Source organism: Hypomesus transpacificus, chromosome 1 (assembly GCF_021917145.1).
Source record: "Hypomesus transpacificus isolate Combined female chromosome 1, fHypTra1, whole genome shotgun sequence".
NCBI lineage: Eukaryota > Metazoa > Chordata > Actinopteri > Osmeriformes > Osmeridae > Hypomesus > Hypomesus transpacificus.
In genome coordinates, this window is record NC_061060.1 from 7,186,918 (window position 1) to 7,214,343 (window position 27,426).

The 27,426-nt window shown below is 40.6% G+C and overlaps 3 protein-coding genes across 3 annotated transcripts; 1 reads left to right on the forward strand and 2 right to left on the reverse strand.

Annotated features, from left to right (window-relative positions):
• Window positions 1-78: 78 nt before the first annotated feature.
• On the reverse strand, window positions 79-19,244 carry LOC124470609 (zinc finger protein 585B-like). Its single transcript, XM_047024539.1, has 10 exons — window positions 19,032-19,244; window positions 18,606-18,673; window positions 18,098-18,270; window positions 15,465-15,542; window positions 14,110-14,140; window positions 5,650-5,727; window positions 2,389-2,737; window positions 2,064-2,206; window positions 1,917-1,977; window positions 79-1,590 (listed from the first exon to the last, which is right to left on the reverse strand). The coding sequence occupies exons 1-10, from the start codon at window positions 19,201-19,203 to the stop codon at window positions 449-451; spliced, it is 2,295 nt and encodes a 764-aa protein (XP_046880495.1). The 5' UTR covers window positions 19,204-19,244; the 3' UTR covers window positions 79-448.
• Window positions 19,245-20,121: 877 nt separating this feature from the next.
• On the reverse strand, window positions 20,122-21,056 carry LOC124467743 (macrophage migration inhibitory factor-like). The gene is made up of 3 exons (XM_047020153.1): window positions 20,806-21,056; window positions 20,378-20,550; window positions 20,122-20,283 (listed from the first exon to the last, which is right to left on the reverse strand). The coding sequence occupies exons 1-3, from the start codon at window positions 20,911-20,913 to the stop codon at window positions 20,181-20,183; spliced, it is 384 nt and encodes a 127-aa protein (XP_046876109.1). The 5' UTR covers window positions 20,914-21,056; the 3' UTR covers window positions 20,122-20,180.
• A 1,532-nt stretch (window positions 21,057-22,588) lies between these two features.
• On the forward strand, window positions 22,589-27,387 carry faf2 (Fas associated factor family member 2). Its single transcript, XM_047042712.1, has 11 exons — window positions 22,589-22,695; window positions 23,330-23,398; window positions 23,611-23,745; window positions 23,931-24,007; window positions 24,102-24,240; window positions 24,415-24,500; window positions 24,629-24,720; window positions 24,925-25,102; window positions 25,511-25,682; window positions 25,763-25,906; window positions 26,078-27,387. The coding sequence occupies exons 1-11, from the start codon at window positions 22,633-22,635 to the stop codon at window positions 26,258-26,260; spliced, it is 1,338 nt and encodes a 445-aa protein (XP_046898668.1). The 5' UTR covers window positions 22,589-22,632; the 3' UTR covers window positions 26,261-27,387.
• The last annotated feature ends 39 nt before the right edge of the window (window positions 27,388-27,426 follow it).

Below are 27,426 nucleotides of genomic sequence, written 5' to 3' on the forward strand. Positions count from 1 at the left end.
TTTATACTCATTATGTTAATCTGTGCAATTATGTAATATAGTTAGGAATATAATTATACAAATGCTATGTAAACACCATTACTGTAAAGATATTTTATTCACTTTCCATACATGTAAAATGGCTATTGAACTAAATATTTGGCGGTATTTGTCTCAGTTAATGCACAACAGCAGTGAAATAATTCATTTGATGCAATTATGTTACATGCGTATAACTTTCATAAAAAAAGCTTTCTTACAAAGCAAATCTAATAAGATCAAACAAACAAAATCCTTCACTAGATAAGGGACATTACTGTCATCTTCATTACATTAATTTTCAAAATAATCTAATATCCTAAACAATGTAACTTTGACTCCTCTGGAATGGTACAGTACTGTAGTACAGTAAATGAAGTATTTGATTAAACCATGGTTGAATTCTATAGGAGATCGGAGAACCGAGTTATCAGGCATGGAGTCGTTTATAGTGTTCCCTCAGGCTCCCCATGTATGAGAAGCCCTTTCCACAGATCTTGCAGGTGTGGGGCTTCCTTTTGTGGACATCCATCATATGTCTGCTTAGCATTATCTGGTTGGCATATGTCGTGCTGCAATCCTCACACTGCAAACTCTTGAGTGGCCCAGTGCAAATCCTATGATGTCTGGACAAGCGTGCGTGAATCCGGAAACTCTGACCACAGCGTCTGCACTGAAGCGCCTTGTCATCGGTGTGGAGGGGCACATGTTCTTTAAAGCGGCTCTTAGTGCAGAAAACCTTCTTGCACACTTTGCACTTATAGCCATTAGAAACCCTCTTGCCAAGAGTCTCCAGTACATTTCCTTTGCCCTTGGGATTCAACTTACTCAAAGCAGCTAGATTTCTGTGTCTCCTGCGAGGGTTGGTGGTGTGCGTCTGGTGTTCCGTGTTCTCCTCGAAAGGGACGGTCCAGGCCAGGTCTCTCCTCTTTCCGGGATACTTCCACGGTTCGTCGTGAAAGTTTTTCACATGCATCCTTAAATAGGCCTTCGTTCGGAACTTGCGATTGCAATGTTTGCAGGTGTGCTGTTTAGGGAAGTTTGCTGAGGTAGTTCCCTCATTCGCCAGGTAGTCGGGGAGATTCTTCTTCTTGCGTGGAGAGCTAGGGGAAACGGTTTGACTGCTGGTGTTCGCTTTCCTTTCTGTTGTCTCAGTCTCCTCCTTTACCCGGCAGCACATCTTAATATGCCTTCGGAGAATACTTGGGTAGGGGAATATGTCGTGGCAGTTTGGACACTTCTTGTGAAACCATGAGTGCACTTTCAGGCCGACTTCTGTATCGAAAATTCTCTTGCAAAATTTGCATTTATAACTAATTTGTCCTTCGATTAACTTTGGCGGTTTCATCTGTGACATGTTGGTATTTTGGGATCTTTTGTGGTGCTTCGATTTGCGCCTTCTTTTATGCTTCGGTGCTTCAGATTTGATGGTGGTTTCACACTCTTCTTGCTTGATCCTACCTAACATTGGCTGATTTTGACCACAGGCATACTCTGCCGCGATCAGAGGAAGGTTGAGCTGATGGATGCTGTCTCTGAGTCGCCCCTCCAGGCCACAGTCTGCTTCCATCCCTAGGGAGAATGGAGAAAAAGAAAATCTGTCAAATTACCTACTAGTACTCAATGATTGATTGGTGTTTGACACACACCAACCCCTTCCTTCTCTTCTAACATGAAAAGATTTTGTATTTTGTGTCAGATATTTTCTTCACTTCTCTCCATACAGATATGACCAAGGGCTGTAGATGTCTAGGTATTATCAGAACAGATATGAAAAAACAGTCTAGTTAATCTGACCCTTGAGTAAGTACAGAGCATAAATATACGAGCAATATGTGGATTTAATTCAGAACGTTTGTGGCGAATATATATATCAAGTAATAAACTGAGGAACTCACTTATACCAGGAGGACTTGTTGTAAGGGCTGTTATCAGATGGGGTTCAAAGTCATCTTCTACCTGAAAAGATAAATAATACAAATTCCTAACTATTCCTAAATTCAAATGATTCCTGAGATGACCACCTGTCATTGTTAGTCACAGACCTCCTGTTTGATGTCGGGCATGCGCCACAGTGTCACAGTCAGCGGCTTTAACGTCACACTGGGACACTCGTTCTCCTGTCCGGCATTGGAGGACGAGGCCACGAGCTCATCACTCTGGACAGGAGCGCACCAGTAGTCAGGAACTGTGTGCGCACATGCGTCACGCACACACACACACACACACACAAGTGTGAGCGTCAAAAAGGAAGTGAAACAGACGAAATGTCAAAAAGGCAAAAGTGATATACGTAACTGACCAAGTGTGTAATTACTCCAACCGACCCATCCATCACCCAATAACGACAGAAGAAGCGTTTCAAATTACCATTATCTCGTGTATCTGGATCTGTCATCATTGTGGATATGTTTTTGCTGAAGGTCTCCACGTCAACATGCAGTTCCACTGCCGGCATCCGTTTCCCCTCTTCAGCATCGCCCCTTAGCCTCCTCTCTGCCTTGTCCAGCTTGCCCCGGAGCATGGAGATCTCCTCCACATGCTGAGTCAGCTCCAACTGCTGCTCACACAGGCTGCTCTCGAAGATCTTGGCGATCTCACACACGGCAGTCTTCATAACGGCATCCATGATGGTCCCCAACTGCATCCTAAACGCCCTCCTGGCATAGTCTGACATCTTGACGAGCTGTGTGACTTCGCAGGCGGCAGAGCTGTCAAACTAAGTTAGTTCTGGCATTAAAAGATGGTAATATTAGGTAATACATATAAGTGTGATGCTGGTTTGCTGCCCTACCTCATTGTATAGTGAAGTTTATGTATCTGGTCATGTTTACGGTGGCCCTGAGAGCTCCATGCATTGCAACTTTTTCCAAAAAAACTAATGCTAAATAGACAAAACGTTCAGCATTTAGAAAGCGCGGTCCAAATTGTGACAACAGACAACATGACACATTACAGGCAACACAACACATAACAGAAATGTGCTACAAATATTAACACAACACATTACAGACAACACAATAACGCGTTACAGTTATACCAAACGACAAGGGAGGTGTTTTCAGAGGACACTTATAATGAACACGTAATAATTATTTTGTAGATACATTTTAGCACACACCACTGACTGTTGATCATGAGCGGTTGTAAGTCACTACGTGTCCTATGTGTTCATCACTTTACGCATCCTGAAGCTCTGGTTTGGTGTCATTCCTACGCGTTTCTGTATTTTGTTGTCTGTAATTGCTGTGTGTTTTCTAAATGCCATTTTCTTTTTCTTTCACTTCACAATTCCTTGTGTTTTGTTTATTCAAGTTCTTAAATGGCAGTGCGTAGAGTTGGCTGGCATATAGCCTACCAGTGCGTTAATTGGGTACCAGGGCCACTGTAGATCATACCACTATGGAATGAAGCTGGTTAGAGCTACGTCTGCAGTTAGCCTAGCTAACCCCTGACTGGTAACATTTTTTAATGTTTCAATATGGCTGAAATGTTCCTTCAAATGCAAAAAAAATACATACATATTTCAAAGTTACTTATAAAATGTAAGCCAGCTATAGCATCCACGCATGCTACGTAAACAGCTAGCAAATACATTGTTGTTGAACCCCTTGACTACAGTATCAGCTAGCCTATTCAATAATAAAATACAATAAAACATACACCTGATAGAATAAAGTCCGTAGAAGACGCTGCAGTTTAGAGTTTGTCGTCGACGTTTAGAGATATCAGAAGCCAACATTAACCACGAACTACACAAATTTCACATTTTAACAGTCTCAGGAATTCGATCACCCCACTGTCCCTCCGTTTTCCATGTGTTAGCTTCTTCTGTCTTCTTCCAATTCTTCCGCGTTATGTTGCGTTACCGCCACCAACTGGGCTTTCCAGACAAATACATGCATGTTGCAACGTTTGAACGTTCTGACTTATTCTGTCAAATATACAGTTTATGCCGATTGCTAACATAGCCTACTTGTTGTGGAATTTGTGTAACGTATTTATATGGGTTCAGATTGTGTCAAAACTACAAACAAGTCAAATAACCATAATACTTGGAGGTAAACATGGGCTATCACATCTCACAAAGACTGCCATCAAAACCTGTTAAGCAATTAGCCTGACTGGCTACATTGAAAATAAATGGAAGGCATTGCGTTGCTCGCTGAGTCCCTGTAGTGGACACACACGTTAAGGGGGCAGACGGTATCAATTGAAAAAGACAGTCCCACCTGTCCAAGAAACTTTCTAAAGGTGCACCATTATTATGAGCACATAACTTCCCAATTCCAAGATAGCACAGAGTAGAATTTAAGTATGTATCTTGCTGTAACACGTACGGTCCAATCAGTTCGCTGTGGATGTATCTCGGGAGCAGGGTCGGCCCAAGTTTTTATGGGCCCTAAGCAGAATTGATATGGGCGCCCCTCTGAGTCGCTTTAAAAAATATAGCTGCAAGCAGCAATGTGGTGGCCAAGCAGTCAAATGACCCATAAAACACTTTAGAAATCCTCAGAACAGGGTTCCGAGTGCATGCAGCAAGTTTGGTGTGAATCCATCAAAGATTTGCTGAGATACGACCCAACTTCCTGTTTGATGGCTTAATTGCACATTTTGATTGCCTGTACCGGGCAAACGGTTGTGAAAATCAAACAATCATGTGATGGCCTTTGTGAGGCTTGGTCTGAAGATAATCTCTGCGAAATTTGGTGAAGATTGGACAACATGTGTAGGAGGAGTAGAGATAAAACGTTTTTCAATGAATTCAAAATGGCGGCCGCATCAATTTGGCTATTATCACAAATGATGATGGGTCACACACGGGACGTCCCAAGATATCATGAAACAAAGGAATCACTTAATAAAGGCAAACAAATCAACAGTTATTGGCCAAAACACATTTTTGCTTCCCGCGGCCACGCCCAGTAATGACATGACACCAAATTCATTGGACAGCCTCAGAAGAGGGTTCCGAGTCATCACACCAGGTTTGGGGTTGATTTCTTAAAGATTAGCCGAGATATGATCCAACTTCCTGTTTGGTTGCTTTGTTGCCAATTTTGATTGGCTGTACCGGACAAACGGTTTTGAAAATCAAATATCCTTTGATAACTTCTGTGAGGGTTGGTCTGATGATGATGTGTGCCAATTCTGGGGAAGATTTGACCAAAATTGAGGGAGGAGAAGCAAAAAAACGTTTTTTTCACAAAATTCAAAATGGCAGAAAATCTATATAACCGGAAATTGACGCCATGGTGTGCGTTCAACTCGTCTCGATCCAGGGAATCCAACGGTACCTCATTTTTGAAAATCGGTCATACGGTTCAAAAGTTACGTGTGTAAACACAAGTCCAACTTTGACCAGTTGGTGGCGCTAGAGTGCTCCAATGGGAGACATGAAACTTGGTGAATATAAAGAAGGGACTGTGCTTAATGAGTGTGCCAAATTTCACAACTTTTTACCATACGGTTCTAGGGGCTGCCATAGACTCCAATGACAGAAGAAGCGTAATAATAATAAATATAACTGCAAGCAGTAATGGCGGATTCCTCCAAACATTGCGAACCATTGAAAAATGTAACAGTGATGTTAAGAATCCTCATTCAACCATTCACATTCATTTTTCTAACCTCGAAAGTGGACCCTTGGTCATCTGAACGAGCCCAGTTCTTCTTGGCCGCTGTAGAACGTTTGCTGGAACGTGGCATCTAAAAAATACAGAAAAAATCACAACTATAAAAAGCCACATACCACACTACTGAACTATTTCATAATCTTAAATAATTGTAACTTCATGCTCAACAGTTCTAGTACCTTTAAGACCTTTAAGAACATGATAAGATGGTTTGAATTCTCAAGACACCAACCTCTTTTTACTTTACACATCCAATATTTCCCTGTATTCTATTTCAACTGTGTACATTCGAATGTAAGTCTGTAGATATTAAGAAGCAGATAGATTGAAGACTATAAAAACAAATTTGTGTATATATAGATAAAATGTTACATTAGTACGAGCCCTTGACCTTTTAATAGCATTAAGGGGTATGTGTCTACATATTTGTTTAAAATTTCGCTATATAGTTTCGAGAACAAACAATGAAATAATTCCTGGAATTTCCGCTGATACTTCTTAACCACTTTCAGACCGACTTCAAACGTTCGCTTAAATGTTTTCTATTTTCCACAAAATCGAGAGTTATTTAACACTTTGTTAGCACTATCCTTGGTCACAATGTTTGAGTTAAATTATCCGGACACCTTCTAAAATGGCTGTTTCTCAAACCAATTAGCACTAGGCTACGGCTAGCACTACAGCTATCTTACCAAACAAGTTACAAACGTACTGTAGAACGTAACCCGTTAATGAGCAGCGTCACAATATGTGATCGTTCGAATGTCGGTCCCACAGCGTAACATGACAATAATGTTAAAAGTTTTATAGCTTGCAAGCCTGCAATACATACTGTAAACAAAGAAATCCTTAGCTCACCTAGCCTAGCTCAAATTAGCTAATATCTTGTTAGCTAATAACACGCCTTAAAACTATATCAAATAGTCTTCCAATTATCATACATATAATAACGCTAAGATACATGTTTTGTAGGCTACTGTCGTTATATGTAATGATTACTCACGGTCAAATAGTGCAACAAGGAAAATGAAAAGGGCTGCAGTAGTAACGCTAGTTGTCTTCAGGTCTTCAGAGATGAAATAAGTCTTCTTGTTTGGGTCCTGAAGGTGGAGTGCTGAAGCTCAAAATCGTGCATTAGAACGATCCCTCGCGATAGAGGAGCAGGATTTTTCTGTATCGCTTTAATACTTTCCTTCAACCCTTTTACAATGTGTTTGCATGTCCAGTTACTGCACATTTTTCAACGAACAAACATTTTGTTTCTTTATCGACACAGGCAAGTTTTCAGGACACCTATAGTCCGCATCCAATCAGAGCTCATATACGTGACACCTTCATAACATCCACCAATCGTGTACCCCAATATTCAACGTAGGACGTAAACATTCACATGCATTTTGGTGAGCCGGTAATACTGTCAGTGGGTGACAGACCTTCAAATGCATAAAAACAAGTCAAACAATTGTATTATTCAGGTATTCCGTAAAGAAGCATAGCAACATTACACTTGAACGAGCATATTTGTTAGGCTATATTATTAATTGGAAGTGCATTTTATGTGAATATTATTTATAATAACTAAATATATAGTTCAAGAAATGATCTGATTTAAAATAACTACTTTCTTTCCTTCACTTTTGTCTTGTAATACACAAAGATACAAGCCCTAAAGGGAACCTTTCCCTGAGGAAGCAACTACAATTCGAGCCCTATGCTCAAGCCTTACTAGAGTTGGTGTATCACAGTGAACTAGACATCCCATTCAACATTATATGCAAAAGGGAAAAATACACCAAACGAACATTTAGCAGAAAGAGACTAAGTAAAAATGTACATTTACATTACATTTATTCATTTAGCAGACGCTTTTATCCAAAGCGACTTCCAAGAGAGAGCTTTACAAAGTGCATAGGTCACTGATAATAACAACAAGATAGCATTGCAAGTAGTCAAAAACAAGAAGTACATATTGTGAACAACCAAAAAATAGTGCTAAAGGGAAGAAACCATAAGAGCATGTAGTTAAACAAGTTAAAATTACATAACATTAATCTCTAAGTGCAAGTGTACCTGTAGGAAAGCATTACAAATAGGAATAACTCAAATAGAATACAACAGTTTAAATCAGCTACCACTAACCAACAAGAGCAACAGTCTAAGCAAGAGTCATTGTGATCCTTGAGGAAACTTGCGTTGGGTTCAGCAAACCATTCTTAAGTACCATTGTACTGAACAAGTTCGTCTTGAGCCTTCTCTTGAAGGTGGAGAGACAGTCCGTGTCTCAAATGTATAGTGTGTGATACACACATAGCTGACAAGTTGCTAGTTTCTGCTGACAGGCAAATGGATGAAAACCTCTGACTGTATATCCGTGGTAGGGATTAGGTTGCTTCAGAGGCAAAGTACCATTTCAATAGCTTCAGGGACTAGTCAGCTAAATCTCCCATCCCAAATCAGTCTACCATCTCCAGTCAGATCGGGCTACCATCTCCAGCCAGCTCAGTCTCCCATCATCAGCCAGCTCATGGTCTCTTCACCAGCCAGTTCAGTCTACAGTACACTCAACAAGTATTAGAAACAACACAGCTTACACTCTCCAACTGCAACACATTATACAATCAGATGTTAAAAACAACCTCTCACTCAAATTTTATATGTTACTTTTGACAGGGTTTGACAATATTTATTTAAAGCTCAGCAGCCTTGTATTACTGTTATTTCGGAGCCGGAAGCTTGTAGTCTAGCTTCTTGACACATGATCCTGTTATGAACAATTTGATTTGCTAACAAGATGATATACCAGTTCTGGTTGCTTGGACAGTTTAGGTAGCTAAATTGGAAATGTATATTCTGACTGCAGACAATCAGTTTGGTTTTAAAAGAAAACATGGTACTGATCTCTGTATCTATGCTCTGAAGGAGATTGTCTCAGGTACACAAGTCTTAATTAATCTGTATTTTTATGCTTTATTGATGCTTACAAAGCTTTCGATCGAATTTGTCATGAAAAACTGTTTATGAAGCTAATAGCGAGAGGTGTCCCTAAACCTCTTGTGAAGATTTTGGTGTTCTGGTATGCCAATCAAACTTTTCATGTTAAATGGGACAATGTTGTATCAGCTCCTTAACGGAGTTCGACAAGGAGGAATTTGATTTCCCTTTTTGTTTAATATGGATATGGACAACTTATCAAGCCAGCTGAATAAGACAAATACAGGCTGTCTTGTTGGTGAATCTATTGTCAATCATCTGATGTACGCAGATGATCTGGTTCCACTCAGCCTGTTGCAACAGATGCTATGGGTGTGCTCTCAGTATGGCTTAGATCATGATATAAAATATAATGCAAAGAAAAGCCACATAATGATAGTCAGAAGTAATCAGGACAGGAAATTAACCTTTCCTACCTTTTATTTATCTGGCAGTCCTCTTGGTGTTTGTGAGGAAATAAAATATCTGGGCCATGTCATTTCTGATGATTGGACAGATGACAACGATATGTATCAACAGCGCTGTCAAATATATTCTCAGGCCAGTATGTTATTAAGGACGTTTTCTATGTGCTCAGATTCAGTTAAATGTTCCCTGTTTAGAACCTACATAACACCATTGTACACTGCTCATTTGTGGTCTATGTAGAGGAAAAGGAGTATACAGATACTGAAAGTAGCCTACAATGATGCTTTTAGATTGCTACTTAATGTGCCAAGGTGGCATAGTGCTAGTCAGTTGTTTGTGTCAAAAGCACGTACCAACCTGTAAGGCAATCTTGAGACAACTGATGTATGGTTTCATGTGTCGACTGGACAAGTCTGAGAACTGAATAGTAGAGGCTCTGGTCAACCCTCTAAAGAGCTGCTATCGATTACTTGGAACTTAAGACTACATTGGCACAACTGTCTTCATACTTTTTATGCACTGTATTATCTATGTTTTATGTTTTTGTTTTACTCTCTTTTTTATAGCTCTATGTCTGTTATTTTATGTGTAACTTGGCGTCTGAAATAAAGATTTATATATATAAATACTTATATATATATCAATGTTTCAGGATTTGTATAACTTTTTACCATTGCATACAAAATCGGAAATGCAATACTAAAAAGATCAGCTTTTGTTAAGAGATCCAAGATTACAAGATCCACAAGGCCTTTGCTAGAAACCAAGGAATGAGTGGGGGCTTGGTCAGCCCACACTCTCCTGAAATGTTGCGTGTGCGTCTTGCCAAGCCCGCGCGTGTGTAAGTTAAGGCTGAGTGTGTGAGGATGTGGAGCACGCGCGGGCAGGAGGAGGGGAGACATTCATTGGAAATTTGGCTAGAAATTAGCCAAGCAAGCATGTTTCAAATATTCACCAAAAATCGACATTTGATCTTACAGTCAACTTTTTCACAGATTTGTGTTATAAACATTCTCAAGAGTCTTCATATGAACTTGTGATTGAATCAGAGTATCAGTTTTTGACTGGCTGATGTGTAAAGCATTATTTTAGCGTTAGCGATAAGTTCAATGTGCTTTATATCAATCATTTTTGGAGATATGAAGTTGCCTTTGCACACGGTAACATGTTGTAGTGTCTTCCATCGATATACCAAGTTTCGTGTTGATATCTCAAAGATTTGCTGAGACATGACTTCACATCCTGTTTGGCGGCTTTTCTGATGAATTTGATTGGCTGTACCGGACAAACGGTTGTGAGGATCAAAATTCTTTTCGATAACTTTTGTGAGGCTTGGTCTGAAGATCATCTCTGGTAACTTTGAAGAAGATATGACAAAAATTGTAGGAGGAGTAGGCTTTCAAAGGTTTTTGATAAAACCGGAAGTAGCGGAAAATCTATATAACCGGAAATTGACGCCATGGGGTGCGTTGAACTCTGCTTGAACCAGGGAATCCAATGGTACCTCATTTTTGAAAATGGGTCATACGGTTCAAAAGTTGCGTGTGTAAACACAAGTCCAACTTTGACCCGTTGGTGGCGCTGGAGTGGTCTAATGGGAGACATGAAACTTGGTGTAGGTATAGAATCAACTGTCCTTAATGAGTGTGCCAAATTTCACAAAAAGTTGTCGAAGTGTTCTAGGTGCTGCCATTGACTTCCATGGAACAAGAATAATAATAATAATAATAAAACTAACAATAACAATAGGTTTCCTCCTGACGGAGGAATCCTAATAATAAGAAAAGGTAGAATCACTTATGTGGCTTCGCCGCTTCGCGGCTTGGCCACCAATAAATTACATGAAACTGTAATTTAATGTGCTGTTGGGGGCCCTCTGGTGGCCACGGTGGCCCTAAGCAGCCGCTTAGTTCGCTTATGCCTTGGGCCCGGTGTTGAATCACCCAATGCATGACTCTCTGGATTGGCACCCCCTCGCGGGAGCGTGCGCGATTCAAAGAGTGAAGGATTTCGTCTTGATATCGCATCCAAAAGAAGGGGAGACAGAAGTCTCACATTATACCGTCTTTGTTGTTGAATTCAAGAAAAGGATGTCTGTTATCTATGTAAATATCAGATGCTATTTTCAACACAAAATCCTTAAAATTCGTCATTCAAACGGTATAGTAACGAACGCGAACCAACATTCAACATTCGCATTCTGAGGAAAAATACCCCAGTATACTTTGAACCTGCTAAAAAATACATTTTGTGTAGCAGGTTCAAAGTATTTCACATGGCATGGGCCACTGTATGGCATGGCACATGGTTGGCGCTCCCGAGCAGGGTCGGTGTTGGACCGGTGTTGGACCGGCCCTGCTCGGGAGCCCCAACCATATGGTTGTTCACTTCTGGTGCCTTTATAACAGTGTTGTGCAAGTTCATACCTCTCATGAACTAGTTCAAAATTCAGTTCACACAAGTAAACATGAATAGTTCACGTTCATAGTTCACCATTTAAATTCTGAAGTAGTTCATAGTTCAGTTCATATCCTAGTTTAAGGTGGAAAGTGAGAATGAAAGACAACTTGTTTTTAAAGAAAACTTTATCCATTGTAGGGCTGTTTTGGCAGCCCCTTTGTCACTGGTCACCCAGACACTCGTCTGGGACAGTCGTTGATTTACATGAATGCTAAAATGACAATCACACCTTAATGACACACCTCTGGAGAGGTGGTCTCAACAGTTGAAGAGGAAGATGGACAGAGGAAGACTCTGAAATTATCATTAAAAGTTGTGTTCTTGAAAATAAGGTTCTAAACAGCTTTTAATGTCATGTTTGATATGCTTTGTATCTTACTTTATGTATTACATGCTAGTAATAATTGTAATACTGTAACATGTACATGTACAGGGTTTACAGAGTTTGTGCCTACAGCAGACCAACATGTGTTTAACATATTTCCCTGACTTGCAAGGGAACCACTTGGTCTACTGTAGCCTTGATTAATGATCCAATTTGAATTTGTATGCGTTTAGACTACTTTTCAGTCATGTGACCGGTGTCCCCACTTTAGTCAGGTTTGGGTGTATATAGGAAGAAGTGTTACCAATCACTTCGAGTTTGGTTTACGATACAGCTCCGGTGCGTTAGGCGCCTAGTCTTTATTGTGACATACCTTTGTTAACCATTGCTCTGAAGGTATGTTTTGTATTTGATGATATTTCATTATCATTGTATTGATTATCTTACTATTTAGATAATAAACTATTATTTTGCATTTTGACGTTACTTGTTCTCTTTGAAACGTATCTATCAGGCTACGGCGGTGAAAACTTAGATCTAGTCTGGTTGATGCGGCTAACTGATTATAAACATAGACTTTTGAGTAGGTTTTAACTTAAGGCCTCTGAGTCACTTACAGTGGATCTCCACGCTCTGAAGGAATTTACCGGGGCCTCTGAGTGATCGATTACATATCCTACTAGGTCGACTATGGTTAAATCTATATTATAGTAGAGATAAACAACTGTTTAGTGAACACGCATACTTTAGGATCGGTGCTCTGATCAAGCAGACGATTTTTACCTACGTCAGAGTTTCATGTCATTAACTGTTTAGCGCTCGAGGTTACAGGTAACGCACTTGTGCACGTGTCTTAAAATTGGAGTCAGATATTAACGAGTCAATTATCTCCCTGAGAATCTAACCTAAGGTGAATTGTGGTTCCCAAGCCAGGGAAGAACACCAAGCGTCTCTGGCCTTTCGATTCACCGACTACACATCACTACTCCTTGCCTTAACTGTAGTTCATATGTGTCAATTCCTAGAATAGGCCTACATTAGTTTTTTTACATTTTTAAATTATTGCTAATTTTGCCTGTTTATTTATTTGTATACCCTGCAAAAGGCACAACAAATCAGAGTACTATGACAATGAATCAAATACTAGGCTAGACCTTAAATTCTATCGTAAAAATGTATAAACTAAATGTGTGGACAGAGGACAAAATGTTTTATTGGGGGGGTTGTTTTATTTGTCTGCCTACCTACCTTTAGAAAATGGCTTAAATACCATGGCTATGTAATATTGTTAAAAAAAAATACGAGTGTGTCTATAGGCTACCTTCTGCTGGGAAATCACATCCTTGAAGGCTGCAGACAATGTGGTTTGGGTCATTTGGGGCTGTTGGCAGGGGGTCCTGGTCTCTTTTTGACTTTCAATTACTTTGAGATAACTTTTTAGGCTAGCTGAATGCTTCAGTCCCACATGCCGTTTTAAATTAGATGCAGATGAGGCTGACGTCCGGACTTGCTTTTTCAGCGCAGGAGGACACAATTTGCAAAATATAACTGCAAGCAGTAATGGCGGATTCCTCCAAACATTGCGAACCATTGAAAAAAGTTTATTCTTGACCAATTGTAACTGTATAGAAAAATCAATGCTGCAGACTTACCAAGGGGATACCAAATCTGACCAATTCCAAATATAGCTGCAAGCAGCAATGAGGTGGCCAAGCAGTCAAATGACCCAGAAAACATTTTAGACATCCTCAGAAGAGGGTAACAAGTACACGCAGCAAGTTTGGTGTGAATCCATCAAAGATTTGCTGAGATACAACCCAACTTCCTGTTTGCTGGCTTAACGGCACATTTTGATTGCCTGTACCGGAAAAACGGGTTTCGAAAATCAGAAAACCACGTGTTAGCTTTTGTGAGGCTTGGTCTGAAGATAATCTCTGCTAAATTCGGTGAAGATTGGACAACACGTGTAAGAGGAGTAGAGAAAAAACATTTTTCAATGAATTCAAAATGGCGGCCGCATTAATTCGGCTATTATCACAAATTATGAGTCACACACGGGATGTCCCAAGATATCATGAGACAAAGGAATCACTCAATAAAGGAAAACAAATCAATAGTTATTGGCCAAAACACATTTTTGCTTCCTGCGGCCACGCCCAGTGATCACATGACACCAAATTTTGTAGATATTTTCAGAAGAGGGTTCCGAGTCATCATACCAACTTTGGTGTTGATATCTCAAAGATTTGCTGAGATATGACTTCACTTCCTGTTTGGCTGCTTTTCTGCTGAATTTGATTGACTGTAACGGACAAACGGTTGTGAGGATCAAAATTCTAATCCATAACTTTTGTGAGGCTTGTTCTGAAGATCATCTCTGGTCATTTTGAAGAAGATTTGACAAAAATTGTAGGAGGAGTAGGCTTTCAAAGGTTTTTGATAAAACCGGAAATTGCGGAAAATCTATATAACCGGAAATTGACGCCATGGTGTGCGTTGAACTCGTCTTGATCCAGGGAATCCAATGGTACCTCATTTTTGAAGATCGGTCATACCAGTGTTTCCCACAGATTAGAAAGCTATATGTGGCGGGGGGGGGGGGGGGGGGGGGGGGGGGGGGGGGGGGGTGTTGTTTCATGTCAGACCGGGGGGGGGGGTCGAAATAATTCACAAAATCAATCAACAACAACAAACAAATAATTTCTGCATATGCAGGTAGCGACGCTGCATACAGGGTGCTAAATAACTATTTAACTGGTCGGCTCCATGACGCCGGGTAAGTAGCTAGCTCTTGAAACTTCTCACCAAAACAACGAAGGGGAACCTTCGATTAAGACATGTCCGTCGGTACCTAGCGAAAAGTAGCCTCAACTTTCCTAGACCTTTAGCTACGGCACTAATGCTGAAGGCTCGCTGATGTAGCTGTCGGTCTCACTAGAACGGCGTATGCATCGTTGCTAACGTGTGCTGACGTAGTGACTGTGTGTGTATGTGAGAAAGACGCGTGCGTGAAAGAGACGGAGGGAGAGCAGGGAAAGGAAATGCAGCTGAACGAATACGCTGCGTGTTTTTACCTAAATAGCGAAAAAAAAAAATGTTTACGAAACGCAATGTGTGGCGGCCGGTGTTGATTCTGTGGCGCACCGCCACAAATTAGTCTATGTGTGGGAAACACTGCATACTGTTTAAAAGTTGCGTTTGTAAACACAAGTCCAACTTTGACCCATTGGTGGCGCTAGAGTGGTCTAATGGGAGGCATGAAACTTGGTAAGTCGGACCAAGGGACTGTCCTTAATGAGTGTGCCAAATTTCTCAAAAAGTTATCAAAGGGTTCTAGGGGCTGCCATTGACTTACATGGTACAAGAATAAAAAAAACTAGACTGCTGATTGGAAATAAACAGCAGATTGCCAGTCTTGAAGAAGAGAAATGAATAGGTATCTGCCAACAAACAGACTACACCATACCTGCATGCAGCAAATGGGAAGGAAGAGTGGAGAACACAAAAGAAAACACACAACCACAACTCTACAAACAGTTAATTCACAGTTGAGTGAATTACAAAAAGTAAAAACATGGGTCTGTAACAGTTATGTTGCCAAGAATCCTCACATTCATTTTTCTAACCTCAAAAGTGGATCCTTGGTCGTCTTGAGCAGCCATCCTCTTCTTGGCTGCCGTAGATCGTTTCGTGTAACGTGGCATCTAAAAAACACAGAGAAAGCGTCAAAACTATTAAATGTCAGATACCATACTACTGCTCAACTATTTCATAATCTCACATGATTGTAACAGTTCTAGAATAGACCTTTAAGAACATATGCAGATGGTTAGGCTAAGATTCTCAAAACACCAACCTTTTTTTACTTGACACATCCAATATTTCCCTATATTCTAGTTCTACTGTGTACATTCGAATTTAACACATAACGAAGCAGATTCTAGACTATAAAAACACATTTATAAATATAGATAAATTGTTACATTGGTATGAGTCCTTGACTTTTTTTTGGACAGATGATAAACATTTTGCTACTATAGCTATGGAGAACAGACAATAGATAATTCCTGGAATTTCTGCTGCTACTTAGACGTTCTTAACAGACCGACTTCGATTGTTCGCTTAAATATGTTTCCTCGTTTCCACAACATCGAGTTATTTAACACTTGGTTAGCACTAGCCTTGGTCACAAATTTGGATTTAAATTGTCCGGACACGTTCTAACATCGTTGTTTCTCAAAACAATTAGCACTAGGCAGTAGGCTACGGCTAGCACTACAGCTATCTTATCAAACAAGTTACAAACCTACTGTAGAACGTAACCCGTTAACAAATAGCGTCACATATATGTGATCTTTCGAATGTGGGTCCCACTGCTAACATCACAAATAATGTTCAAAGTTTTATAGCTTGCAAACGTTCAATACATACTGTAAAAAGGGAAATCCTTAGCGCAGCTAGCCTAGCTAATATATGCTAATATATGCTATTGCTAATATACATAACACACGCCTTAAAACAGTCTCAAATAGTCTTCAAGTTATCATACAAATAACAACGCACAAATACATGTTTTGTATGTTACTTGTAACCTTTGATTACTCATAGTCAAATAGCGAAACGATGAAAAGCTCAAAGGGCTGCAGTAGAAGTGAATCGTTATGTTCAACAATGAAAGAAAATGTTAGTCTTGTCGGAGTCTTTAAAGTGGATCCAATCAGAGCTCATATACATGACACCTTCATAACATCCACCAATCGTGTACCCCTATATTCAAGTTGGTCAGGTAAGAAGTAAACATTCACATGGGCATTTTGGTAAGCCGGTAATACTGTCGGTGACTGACCATAAAAACAAGTCAAACAATTGGATAATTAAGGTGTTCTGTAAAGAAGCATTGCAACATTAAACTTGAACGAGCATATTTGTTAGGCTTTATTATTCCGCTGCAATTGGTCATCAGAACAACAGTTGAGTGATAATGAAATGTGCAGAATGTTTCCAAACAGAAGGTGTGTCTGAAATTCAGTACGTGAAATTAGCCCAGCTAGCATGTTTCAAATATTCACCACAAATCTACTTTTCATCTTACAGTCAACTTTTTCTCAGATTTGTATACTAAACATTCTCCAGGGTCTTCATGTGAACTTGTGATTGAATCAGTGTATCAGTTTTTGACTGGCTGATGTGTAAAGCATTATTTTAGCGTTAGCGATAAATTTGATTTGCTTTATATCAATCATTTTTGGAGATATGAACTTGCCTTTGCACATGGTAACATGTTTTAGTGTCTTCCACCGACGTACCAAGTTTGGTGTTGATATCTCCGAGATTTGCTGAGATTTGATCCAATTTCCTGTTTGGTTGCTTTGTTGCCGATTTTGATTAGCTCTACCGGACAAACCGTTCTGAAAATCAAATATCCTTTGATAACTTCTGTGAGGGTTGCTCTGACGATGATGTGTGCCAATTCTGGGGAAGATTGGAAAAAAATTGTAGAAGGAGTAGGCTTTCAAAGGTTTTTGATAAAACCGGAAATAGCGGAAAATCTATATAACCGAAAATTGACGCCATGGTGTGCGTTGAACTCGGCTTGATCCAGGGAATCCAATGGTACCTCATTTTTGAAAATTCTTCCTCACGGAGGAATCCTAATAATCCCTCACCTACCATGGACTATTCTGTTTTTAGACCTGTCCACCCTACACATGTATTGGTATTCAATTTATGCTATTAAATGTACATAATGCTGGCGTAGAAGGATATAAACGTATGCGGGGGGAGAGCATTTCATGGCAGGTTTTCCATTAGATGTAAGTGCAATGCACCCCCTGTTAACCCTGACTTGGAAAGTGTCACATGCCTGAAACTTACTGTGCTTACTCATACTAGTGCCCTCAGTGTACAGTAAGAATCATTTGATGCTGGGATATACAGAACAGACAATAGAGGGGGGGGGGGGGGGGGGGGGGGGGGGGTGCCTCTCAGACAGGCTTAATGCACCCCCTGCTAACCCTGACTAGGAAAGTGTCACATGCCTGAAACTCACTGTGCTTACTCATACTAGTGCCCTCAGTGTACAGTCAGAATCATTTGATGCTGGGATATACAGAACAGACAATAGAGGGAGGGTGCATCTCACGACAGGCTTGTTGTATTCCTTCTTGTCACGAAATGCACCCCCCGCTAACCCTGACTAGGAAAGTGTCACATGCCTGAAAAAAGTGAGAATGAAAGGAGGAAAGGAGGAGGAGTGTACCTGTTAGATGGAACACCAAGGTGTTTCTTCAGCAATCCCCACACCAGTTTCGAGTACTTCATGTTCTGTTCCTCATTAATTCTCCCAAAGGTACGGATGTCACAGTGGGCACAGGGCTCTGACGTTCCCCCAAAAGTCATGGTCTGGCTTCCGATGATGTTGATGCAAAAGTACTAATGGAGATAAAGCACATAGGAGACAACTGAACAGAATGTTTGGCTCTTATCCAGCACATAGTTGGCCTTGTGGATATAAGGTCAATTTAAGGTTACAAAAGAAGTGGTAATTACAGTTTCAAAGTGAATCACAACTGTGAACTGTAAACTATGGACTATTATCCCTAGTATTAGTAGGATTTTAGAAGAGCAGCATGCACAATAGCTAGGTATATCTAAAGGCAGCCTCGCCCACAGGATTTGGAGACTCACCTTTTCTGGTAAACATTTACATTTAGTCATTTAGCAGACGCTCTTATCCAGAACGACTTACAGTAAGTACAGGTACTCACCTTTTCTGGTAAACGCATGGCTTTGGCCAGTTCTACGGTCGCCTCAGAATAAAGTTCTTGCGGGACTTCTTCTTTGACCACATTGGTGTGCACAACAAAAATAGGCATTATTGCGGTTAAGATACTGAAACACAGCCAGGTAAGATGAACAGTTGGCAGTTATGTTTGACGCACCCTATTTAAATGTTGGCATGTGGGCAAGGAGTGATGGCACACCTGTTAAATCCACCCATAGACAAGTTTTGTGTTAACATTTAGTTATGTGGCAGTAATCTGCAAACCTGTACATCTTGTTTCTAGTTGGGTTTGGAAATAATGTCAAAACAGGACAATCAGGTTAAAAGACTTAATGTCACGGCCACAGCCGTGCCCCCCTGGTTTTTGGTTTTGCCCTGCCCTAGTGTTTCCCTATCTCATTGTCTTCACCTGTGTCTCGTTGAGTTCTCGTTAGTTTCATTGTGTCCACCTGTGTCTTGTTTGTTTCTGTGTATTTAGGTTCCCGTTTTGTGTCCAGTCTTTGTCTTAGCGTTACCCTTTGTCGCTGCGTGTTACCCTGTCTGTGTCCCAGGTTTTGAGTATTAAACCCTTTGTTTGACATTGCCTACCGACTCCCCTGCATTTTGGTCCAACCCCACCTCATGTCGTGTCACTTCAGGCCTATTTAGGGACACCTGCAGGCGTGTGTGTGTGTGTGTGTGGAGGGGGGCAGGAGTAAAACCTGTTTGAGTAAAGTATTGAGTATGTTAACACTCTTTTTCGTATTAATGTAATTAGTTATGTAACTTTAAGAATTTGAAGGTGAACAATATTTGTAAATATAACATTGAAAATGGAGAAGAAGAAACATCATAATAAAGTGCCACTCAACCTTATACTATTTAAACCTAACATCAGACATTCATTTATTTAATCATGCATTCACACTTGATTTTTTTTTGTCTTCTAGTACAGAATTTTTTTTCTTCTTTTGGGGGGTTAAACATCTTAACAATAACAATCAGGCACTATTATTTGCAATAACACCAAGCAGCATATGAGGTTGGGGCAGGGTGATTCCCAGCCACAACACCAAGCAGTATTCTTGGAAAGATAAGTATAATAATACAAATACCACTGCTACTACTACTACTACTACTACTACTACTACTGCTACTATTGCTGCTACTACTACTACAAATAATAATAAAAAGATACGTACAAATTAAATCAATTCAAATAACAAACATACAACAATCATTTAACAAGGGCTAATCTATGCCTTTAGTTTTACGGCACTCTTCTTTTTCAATAGCTTTAAAGATTGTAATAAGATTTTTTTTTTTTTATGTCACAAACCAATGTGAGTTGGTAACAACGTATGTTAAGGTTTTGATGCTTTTGTCTGAGCATTCACTTTCAGTGTAGGCTATAAGCAGTCGGCAAAAACGGTAATTCAATTGGGCTCTTGGGTTTTAAGTGTTGAGCACAGACAATGATTAGTAGCTCACTTATATTGAAACATCAAACTTCACATGAATGATTTGATGAATGAATTTTATTACATATCTGGAACTGAGATACCAAATCATTTTGGTGTTATTCACATAAAGGTATGGGGCTGGTGGATAATATCACGCTGAAAACTGAGTTGTCATGGGCCACATTCTGGGGATTGAAGTCAAAGAAGTCGATGTACATCCTAAAACAAAGGTTGAAAATGTTTGTGAATGTACAGGTGAGAGAAAATATGAGTGGGTAATTCTATTAAAGATAAATAAGGAGGAGGAGTGTACCTGTTAGATGGAACACCAAGGTGTTTCTTCAGCAATCCACACAACAGTTTCGAGTACTTCATGTTCTGTTCCTCACTAATTCTCCCAATAGTACGGATGTCACAGTGGGCACATGGCTCTGATGTTCCCCCAAAAGTCATGGTCTGGCTTCCGATGATGTTGATGCAAAAGTACTAATGGAGATAAAGCACATAGGAGACAACTGAACAGAATGTTTGGCTCTTTTCCAGCACATAGTTGGCCTTGTGGATATAAGGTCAATTTAAGGTTACAAAAGAAGTGGCAACTACAATTTCAAAGTGAATTACAACTGTGTACTGTAAACTATGGACTATTATCCCTAGTATTAGTTGGATTTCAGAAGAGCAGCATGCACAATAGCTAGGCATATCTAAAGGCAGCCTCGCCCACAGGATTTGGAGACTCACCTTTTCTGGTAAACGCATGGCTTTGGCCAGTTCCACGGTCGCCTCAGAATAAAGTTCTTGCGGGACGTCTTCTTTGGCCACATTGGTATGCACAACGAAAATAGGCATTATTGCGGTTAAGATACTGAAACACAGCCAGGTAAGACGAACAGTTAGCAGTTATGTTTGACCCACTCTATTTAAATGTGGACCTTTGAGCAAGGAGTGACGGCAGACCTGGTAAATCCACCAATAGAAATCGTAGTTGTGTGGCAGTAATCTGCAAACCTGTTCTATCTTGTTTCTGGTCGAGTTTGGAAAGAATTTCAGTTCAGAATCAGACTCAAAATGTGTTTTTATTTCCATGTAACTTTATACTAACACAGAATTTAATGTGGCAGGAAGGTGCATACAATAAACATATACAGATCTTAATTAAAAAAAATAGACTGTATAAATGAAATCAAAAAGTATAATACTAAAGAACTAAACAATATGTAAGATGTAGTAACATGTATGATGATAATATGTAAGAAAAAATATAAAATAGGTTACATGACTTCAGGCCTATTTAGGGACACCTGCAGGCATTGTGTGTGGAGGGAGGCAGGGGTAAAACATGCCAAGTAATTTTGAATTTATTTTAAATTTTCATATAAATGTAGTAATGGAATTTTAAGAAGTTGAAGGTGAGGTGAACAATATTTGTAAATGTTACATAAAAAATTGGAACAAACATTTTAGAATAAAGTGCCACTCAACCTTATACTATTTAAACCTAACATTGAATATTCATTTATTTAATCATGTATTCACACAATTTTGTTGTTGTTTGTCTTTGTGTCTTTGTCTGAAATAACTATCGGGCATTGTTGTTTGCAATAACACTGTGGGGGGTTTAATATTGGCCAAACAACCAAAACAAATTTCCCTGTGTTTGAAGGAAGATGGGAAACGGAACAGTGTATATACATGAATCAAATAATGCCAATACCAATGGAAATTGCAGTTATTTGACTCTATGGGTTACATCAGAGCAAGAATGGTCAAAGTAAGGTTAAATTAAAACATACTTATTATAACATTGCGTTTAAAAAGTGAATGAAATCAACTACAAGGCAAACAAGTTGCAAAATTAAGGCTTTTTAATCAAACTTACTCTACCCTGATTATTGTAAACCAGAGAGTGAAAGAGGTGAGGAAGGAGTAGGACAAGCCAGAGCTGAGGAGAAGCCCTCAGGAGATGAAGATTCCACAGAACAATGCTTCACAATTCCCTTTATACCCAACAACAACCAATCACACCACATCTTGACCCTTATTTATCAACATATGAGTAGCAATGCTACAGTAAGTACGCAATGAGGTATGAGAGCCATCAAGTAGAGACTCCGTTCAGCAACTCCAGATTTTTGCATATGAGAGGTGGGGGCAGGATGACACAGAGCCACAACACAAAGCAGCATTATTGGAAAGATAAGTAGAATAATTCAAATACTACTATTACTACTAATACTACTGCTGCTACTACTACTACTGATACTACTACTACAAAAAAACATACAAATAAAGATACCTACAAATTAAATACATTCATATTACAAACATACACTAATCATTTAACAGGGGCTAATCTATGCACTCTTCTTTTCCAATATCTTTAAAGACAAGCTATAGATAATATATTTTATTGAGATTTCGTTTTTATGTCACAAACCAATGTCATTTTGACAAGGTGTCAAATTATGTATGCACGCCTCCCATCTGATAGGTGGCAGTAGTGCATTTGCCTTTGACAACCGAGAACGCTTACGCCTGTACGTTTCGGTAAGGGATTGGCGAGGTAAGATGGCGGCGCCAGAGGAGCAAGAATTATCTCAGGCGCAGACTGAGAAACTACTTCAGTTTCAGGTAGACAGACCCAGTTCCCTTAACATTGACACCTGTAACATTCCATTTACAATAAAGATGCATTGTGTATGTTACACTGTTGTGTTCAAGCTAAGTCACAGATGTTAAACCTGTTTTTGCTCAGATCATTTCGATACCCCTAGCTAGGCTATCGCTAGCTATGTCAATCTAGATAGCTTGTCTGTAGCTATCTAGCTTAGCTGTCAGATAGCAAGCTATATTGGAGCTACAGTGACTTGCCATATAGAAAGGAACTCCGAAATGTAGTCTAACTGCAGATTTGAGAGGCTACTAAACTTTTCCTTCACTGCAATTGCTAGAAAATATATATATTGGCTGACTGGTGCTGCTGAGCACATTTAAAAATAATTTGAAGTCGTCTACATTGAGCTAATCAGCATATTTAGCGATCTGGCTAAAGTTAGTTAGGCTAGCTCTAGGAGAACCTAACGCATCTGTCAAGGCAAAATGCATTGTCAGTTACCGACTGATTACCGTTAGACCGCTTGTCACCTCTGGTCTCTATTTTTATTCATTTGGCATTGTTATCCGTATTTGAGGTTAGCTTGCTAGCTAGTGTCTTTGTAGTTGAGTCGAGTTTTGTAATAAGTCTCTTCATTTGTTCAATTAACAGGACTTGACTGGCTTGGAGTCTATGGACCAATGTCGTCGCACATTAGAACAACACAATTGGAACATAGAGGTAAAGTACCTCAAGCTTCTGACTTGCAAGCTTGGCGACAGGGCAAAGTGGACAATTAGCTGTTTGAGTCCATCCATTAATTTGTTACTGCATAGTATTGTGGGGTTAGTACCTTGTGTCGATACATTGGTAGCTCTACACTTTGTATTGCTTTAATTAGACTAATACATCCTTTGACAACTTCACACAATGCATGTATCCCTCTATTTCAGGCAGCTGTACAGGACAGACTCAACGAGCAGGAAGGAGTTCCTAGTGTGTTTAACCCTCCACCCTCCAGACCCTTACAGGTCAACACAGCAGACCACAGAGTGTACAGCTACATAGTCTCCAGACCACAACCCAGAGTACGGGCATCATATTTATCATACTTAATAATAAGCACAAAACATTTAAATGTTTTAGTAAATTCTACATTGTTTCCTTCTTGCCCATCTTATCACATACTGCCTGTGTAAGGTGACATGTCCCTGACTTCTTATGACTTTATGTGAACAACTTGTTCTTCCTTGTGGGAATTTGTATTTTTCAGGGATTGCTAGGATGGAGTTATTACATGATAATGCTACCTTTCAGATTTACCTATTACACTCTTCTGGACATATTCAGGTACTAAAAAGAGGAAACTTAAATCCCCCCAATCAAGCAATCCTGTACTTGTTCCGAGCCACAGGACAGTGGTTATGATGTGTCCTCTTGCTAGGTTCGCTCTGCGGTTCGTCCGACCGGACCCTCGCGGCCGTGTCACGGACCCTGTGGGAGATGTTGTGTCTTTCATGCATAGTTTTGAAGAGAAGTATGGTGGAGCTCACCCGGTATTTTACCAGGGTACATATAGTCAGGTGGGTCCCCTTTTAGACCCCCTTGCACTGAACAACTGACTCTGAACAACTGACACTACAGAGTTACACAAACCTCAGCGTGTACTGCCGTCCATCCACTGATCAATTGACGTGCAAATCTGCTGTTTGTGGGGTTGTTGCCACTCTGCTGTTATTAATCCCTGTGGCTTGTAGGCGCTGAATGATGCCAAACGTGAGCTACGCTACCTGTTGGTGTATCTTCATGGAGAAGACCACCAGGACACGGATGAGTTCTGCCGGTGAGCATTCTCTCTGTCGCATCATTGGCTGCTGTTCTGGATATTCCCCCCATTGTATTTACTTATGAGCATTTTTTTGGCATTTGTATTTTTTTTAATCGACATTTCTGTGATCTATGTTTTTCCAGTTCCACGTTATGTACGGAAGAGGTCATCACCTTCCTCAATGCACGAATGCTGTTCTGGGCCTGCTCCACCAGCAAGCCTGAGGGATACAGAGGTAGCCTGATGAAACCAACTGAAAATAAATATTCTGTCTCTCTCCCCTTCTCGCTTTCATGATTTTCATCTGGAAAAACTGTTACATAGTATGTGGGACAGGAAACTTAATATTCTATTCTAACTCTCGTATCCTCTCAGCCACGATGAAACCTTTGGAGGGAATGTTTAATTGAAGAGTCCTGCCCCCTGTGTTGTGTGACAGTGTCCCAGGCCCTGAGGGAGAACACCTATCCGTTCCTGGCCATGATCATGCTGAAGGACCGGAAGATGACCGTGGTGGGGAGGCTTGAAGGCCTGATCCAGCCGGAAGACCTCATCAACCAGCTGACCTTCATCATGGAGGCCAACCAAACATATCTGATGTCTGAGCGACTTGAGCGGTAGGGACTCCGGCTGAATAGACTCCACTCAGTGTGGGACTCAACCTTCAACCCTGCCTGAGGCTTCAGATTTGAACAGTCAACTTGTTTGTTATAGAGCAATGTCTTATTGCTAACCCCCTCTGTCATGGCAGTTCAGTTTCTCCTTTTAATTCGTTTTCAGTCCTCCCTTTTTTTTTGATGAGCATCTGAATTAAACCTGAGAAACTAGGTTAATGGCATGGACCAATGGGAACACAGGGAACCGGCAGACACTATGCCTTTTGAGGTGTTAGTTGCAATACAGTGTTTGCTAGCATTCAGAAGGATTCGTTGCAGGGATGAGAGGATTCAGACACCCTTGTGGTGTAGTGGCACCAGACGGCTTTCCATAAAGTGGATGTCCGTGTGTGTGTGCCTGTGTCCCAGGGAGGAGAGGAACCAGACGCAGGTGCTCAGGCAGCAGCAGGACGAGGCCTACCTGGTGTCTCTGAGGGCCGACCAGGAGAAGGACCGCAAGAGGAGAGAGGAGCAGGAGCAGAAGAGGCTCGAGGAGGAGAAGGTCCAACAGACCGTCCTCGCCGAGGAGAGGAGACGAAGGGTGAGAAGGCGTCCGTCCTTCATCTTTCTCTGCGGCCAACCCGATGTCGATGTGCAAACGGCCGACTGCTCTCGTTTCAGAACCTGGAGGAAGAGAAGGAGCGGAAATCGGAATGCCTGCCCCAGGAGCCTCCAGTAGATGACCCAGACAGTGTCAAAATAGTATTCAAACTGCCCAACGACACTCGAGTAGAAAGGAGATTCCTCTTTGGACAGTCTTTGACGGTGAGTTTTATGTCGGTTGGACAGAATCACAGCATTGGGTGTCGTAGAACATCATTCTTGCATGCATGAAAAGGAGGATAGCAGTAGAGACTGGGCATGAGTCTGTGCCCCCAGCTGAAAACTGTCACTTGAACTGCTTTCTAACCCTAACCGTTTTGTTTTTGTGGTCAGGTAATACATGACTTCCTGTTCTCGTTGAAAGAAACCCCGGAGAAATTTCAGATAGTCACAAACTTCCCCCGCCGGGTGCTGCCCTGCCTCCCCACCGAGGAGCAGCCCAACCCCCCCACGCTGAAGGAGGCTGGGCTCAGCCGCTCAGAGGTCCTGTTCGTTCAGGACCTCACGGACGATTAACACCCATCGATACCTCCTCTATGTGGAACTTTTTCTTTCTCGCCCCCATTTATGTTTTATTTCCCTTTGTAAAATCGCCATTGTACGCAAGGGATCACAGATAACAATCTTACCTGGAAGAGTGTAGGTGCCCCCACCCCCATCCAGTCCAAATTTGGTTATGTTTACAGGGTTCCCACCAACCTGGAAAGTTCTTGAATTTTAAGAAATAAATAAATATTAAAAACTTGGACTTGTAAGTCCCTCTTTGTAGGCATCAGTGTGTGTTTGGTAGGTAGTGTCCTCCCTCTACCAGCAGTAAGCAGACCTCTCTCCTTGCCAGTTTAACCCCCCCCCCCCTCCCTGGCTTAGCTGCCAGTATTTTAAGTAGTACTATTGTTTTAACATACTTACTGGACTTGAAATCCATTCTGGCCATACAATACCATACTATAATTTTGTACGAAAACATGTTTTATCTAATAATGTTTTCACTCATAAAGGCAGGACCTCCTGTTGGTCAGTCCCTAAAACACTTCCCGGGTCAATCAACTGCCGTTGGTCAAGGAGAGCAAACAAGCCAGCCCATCACTGATCTCAGCAGATGTCCTGGTCCTAGTGTCCTAAGTGTTCAAAGAACAGTGTTGTTACAGAATGACTGCATTTAACAACCATCAAGGGGCAGTGTAACCTTTTTTTGGAAACATGTTTGCTAACATGATGTATGTCTGTGGCGTGGGAGCCCTGGTTTGAGAGGAGGGCTAACATGACCCCCTTCACATGCCCTGTACATAGGTTAGATGTCTAAGAACAAGGCTAAAATTCACTTTTGCTTTTTATTTTATTGTGTTTTCAGTTTTTTATGCAATCAAGTTGACTATATAATGTAATTGTTATGAAACGACCAAATAAGGGTTGATTGGTATGTCAGAGAGAAGTGGGCGGCCTGCAGTTTCTTTTGAAGTTTTAAAAAAGACAAAAAGATGCCACAGCTTTTCTATGTGGCTGTATCTATAGTAATAGTACAAGTCTGCCCATAGTGTGCCTGTGGTTATTCATAGATGCCTATTTTGCCTGTCTAACAACTGAATGGGCTGGTCATGTAAAGATGTAATTTTCCAACTATAAATTAAACATTTTAAAATGTTGTGGTACTTTTCATTGATATGTCAGGACCAGCATGGTAA

Bases quoted from the DNA above. Each gene is read 5' to 3' on its own strand.
- LOC124470609 (XM_047024539.1), bottom strand. From the start codon at position 19,203: ATGTCAAACAAAGGGTTTAATACTCAAAACCTGGGACACAGACAGGGT. The intron at 18,271-18,605 runs GTGAGTACCTGT...TATCTCCATTAG, and splicing joins CCATGCGTTTACCAGAAAAG to TACTTTTGCATCAACATCAT. The intron at 5,728-14,109 runs AGGAAGTGAAGT...TGTATTTTTTAG, and splicing joins CAGCAGAAAAGCAGCCAAAC to ATGCCACGTTCCAGCAAACG.
- LOC124467743 (XM_047020153.1), bottom strand. From the start codon at position 20,913: ATGCCTATTTTCGTTGTGCATACCAATGTGGCCAAAGAAGACGTCCCG. The intron at 20,551-20,805 runs GTGAGTCTCCAA...TATCTCCATTAG, and splicing joins CCATGCGTTTACCAGAAAAG to TACTTTTGCATCAACATCAT. The intron at 20,284-20,377 runs GTACACTCCTCC...CCTTTGTTTTAG, and splicing joins CTTGGTGTTCCATCTAACAG to GATGTACATCGACTTCTTTG.
- faf2 (XM_047042712.1), top strand. From the start codon at position 22,633: ATGGCGGCGCCAGAGGAGCAAGAATTATCTCAGGCGCAGACTGAGAAA. The intron at 22,696-23,329 runs GTAGACAGACCC...TTCAATTAACAG, and splicing joins AGAAACTACTTCAGTTTCAG to GACTTGACTGGCTTGGAGTC. The intron at 25,907-26,077 runs GTGAGTTTTATG...TTTTGTGGTCAG, and splicing joins TCTTTGGACAGTCTTTGACG to GTAATACATGACTTCCTGTT.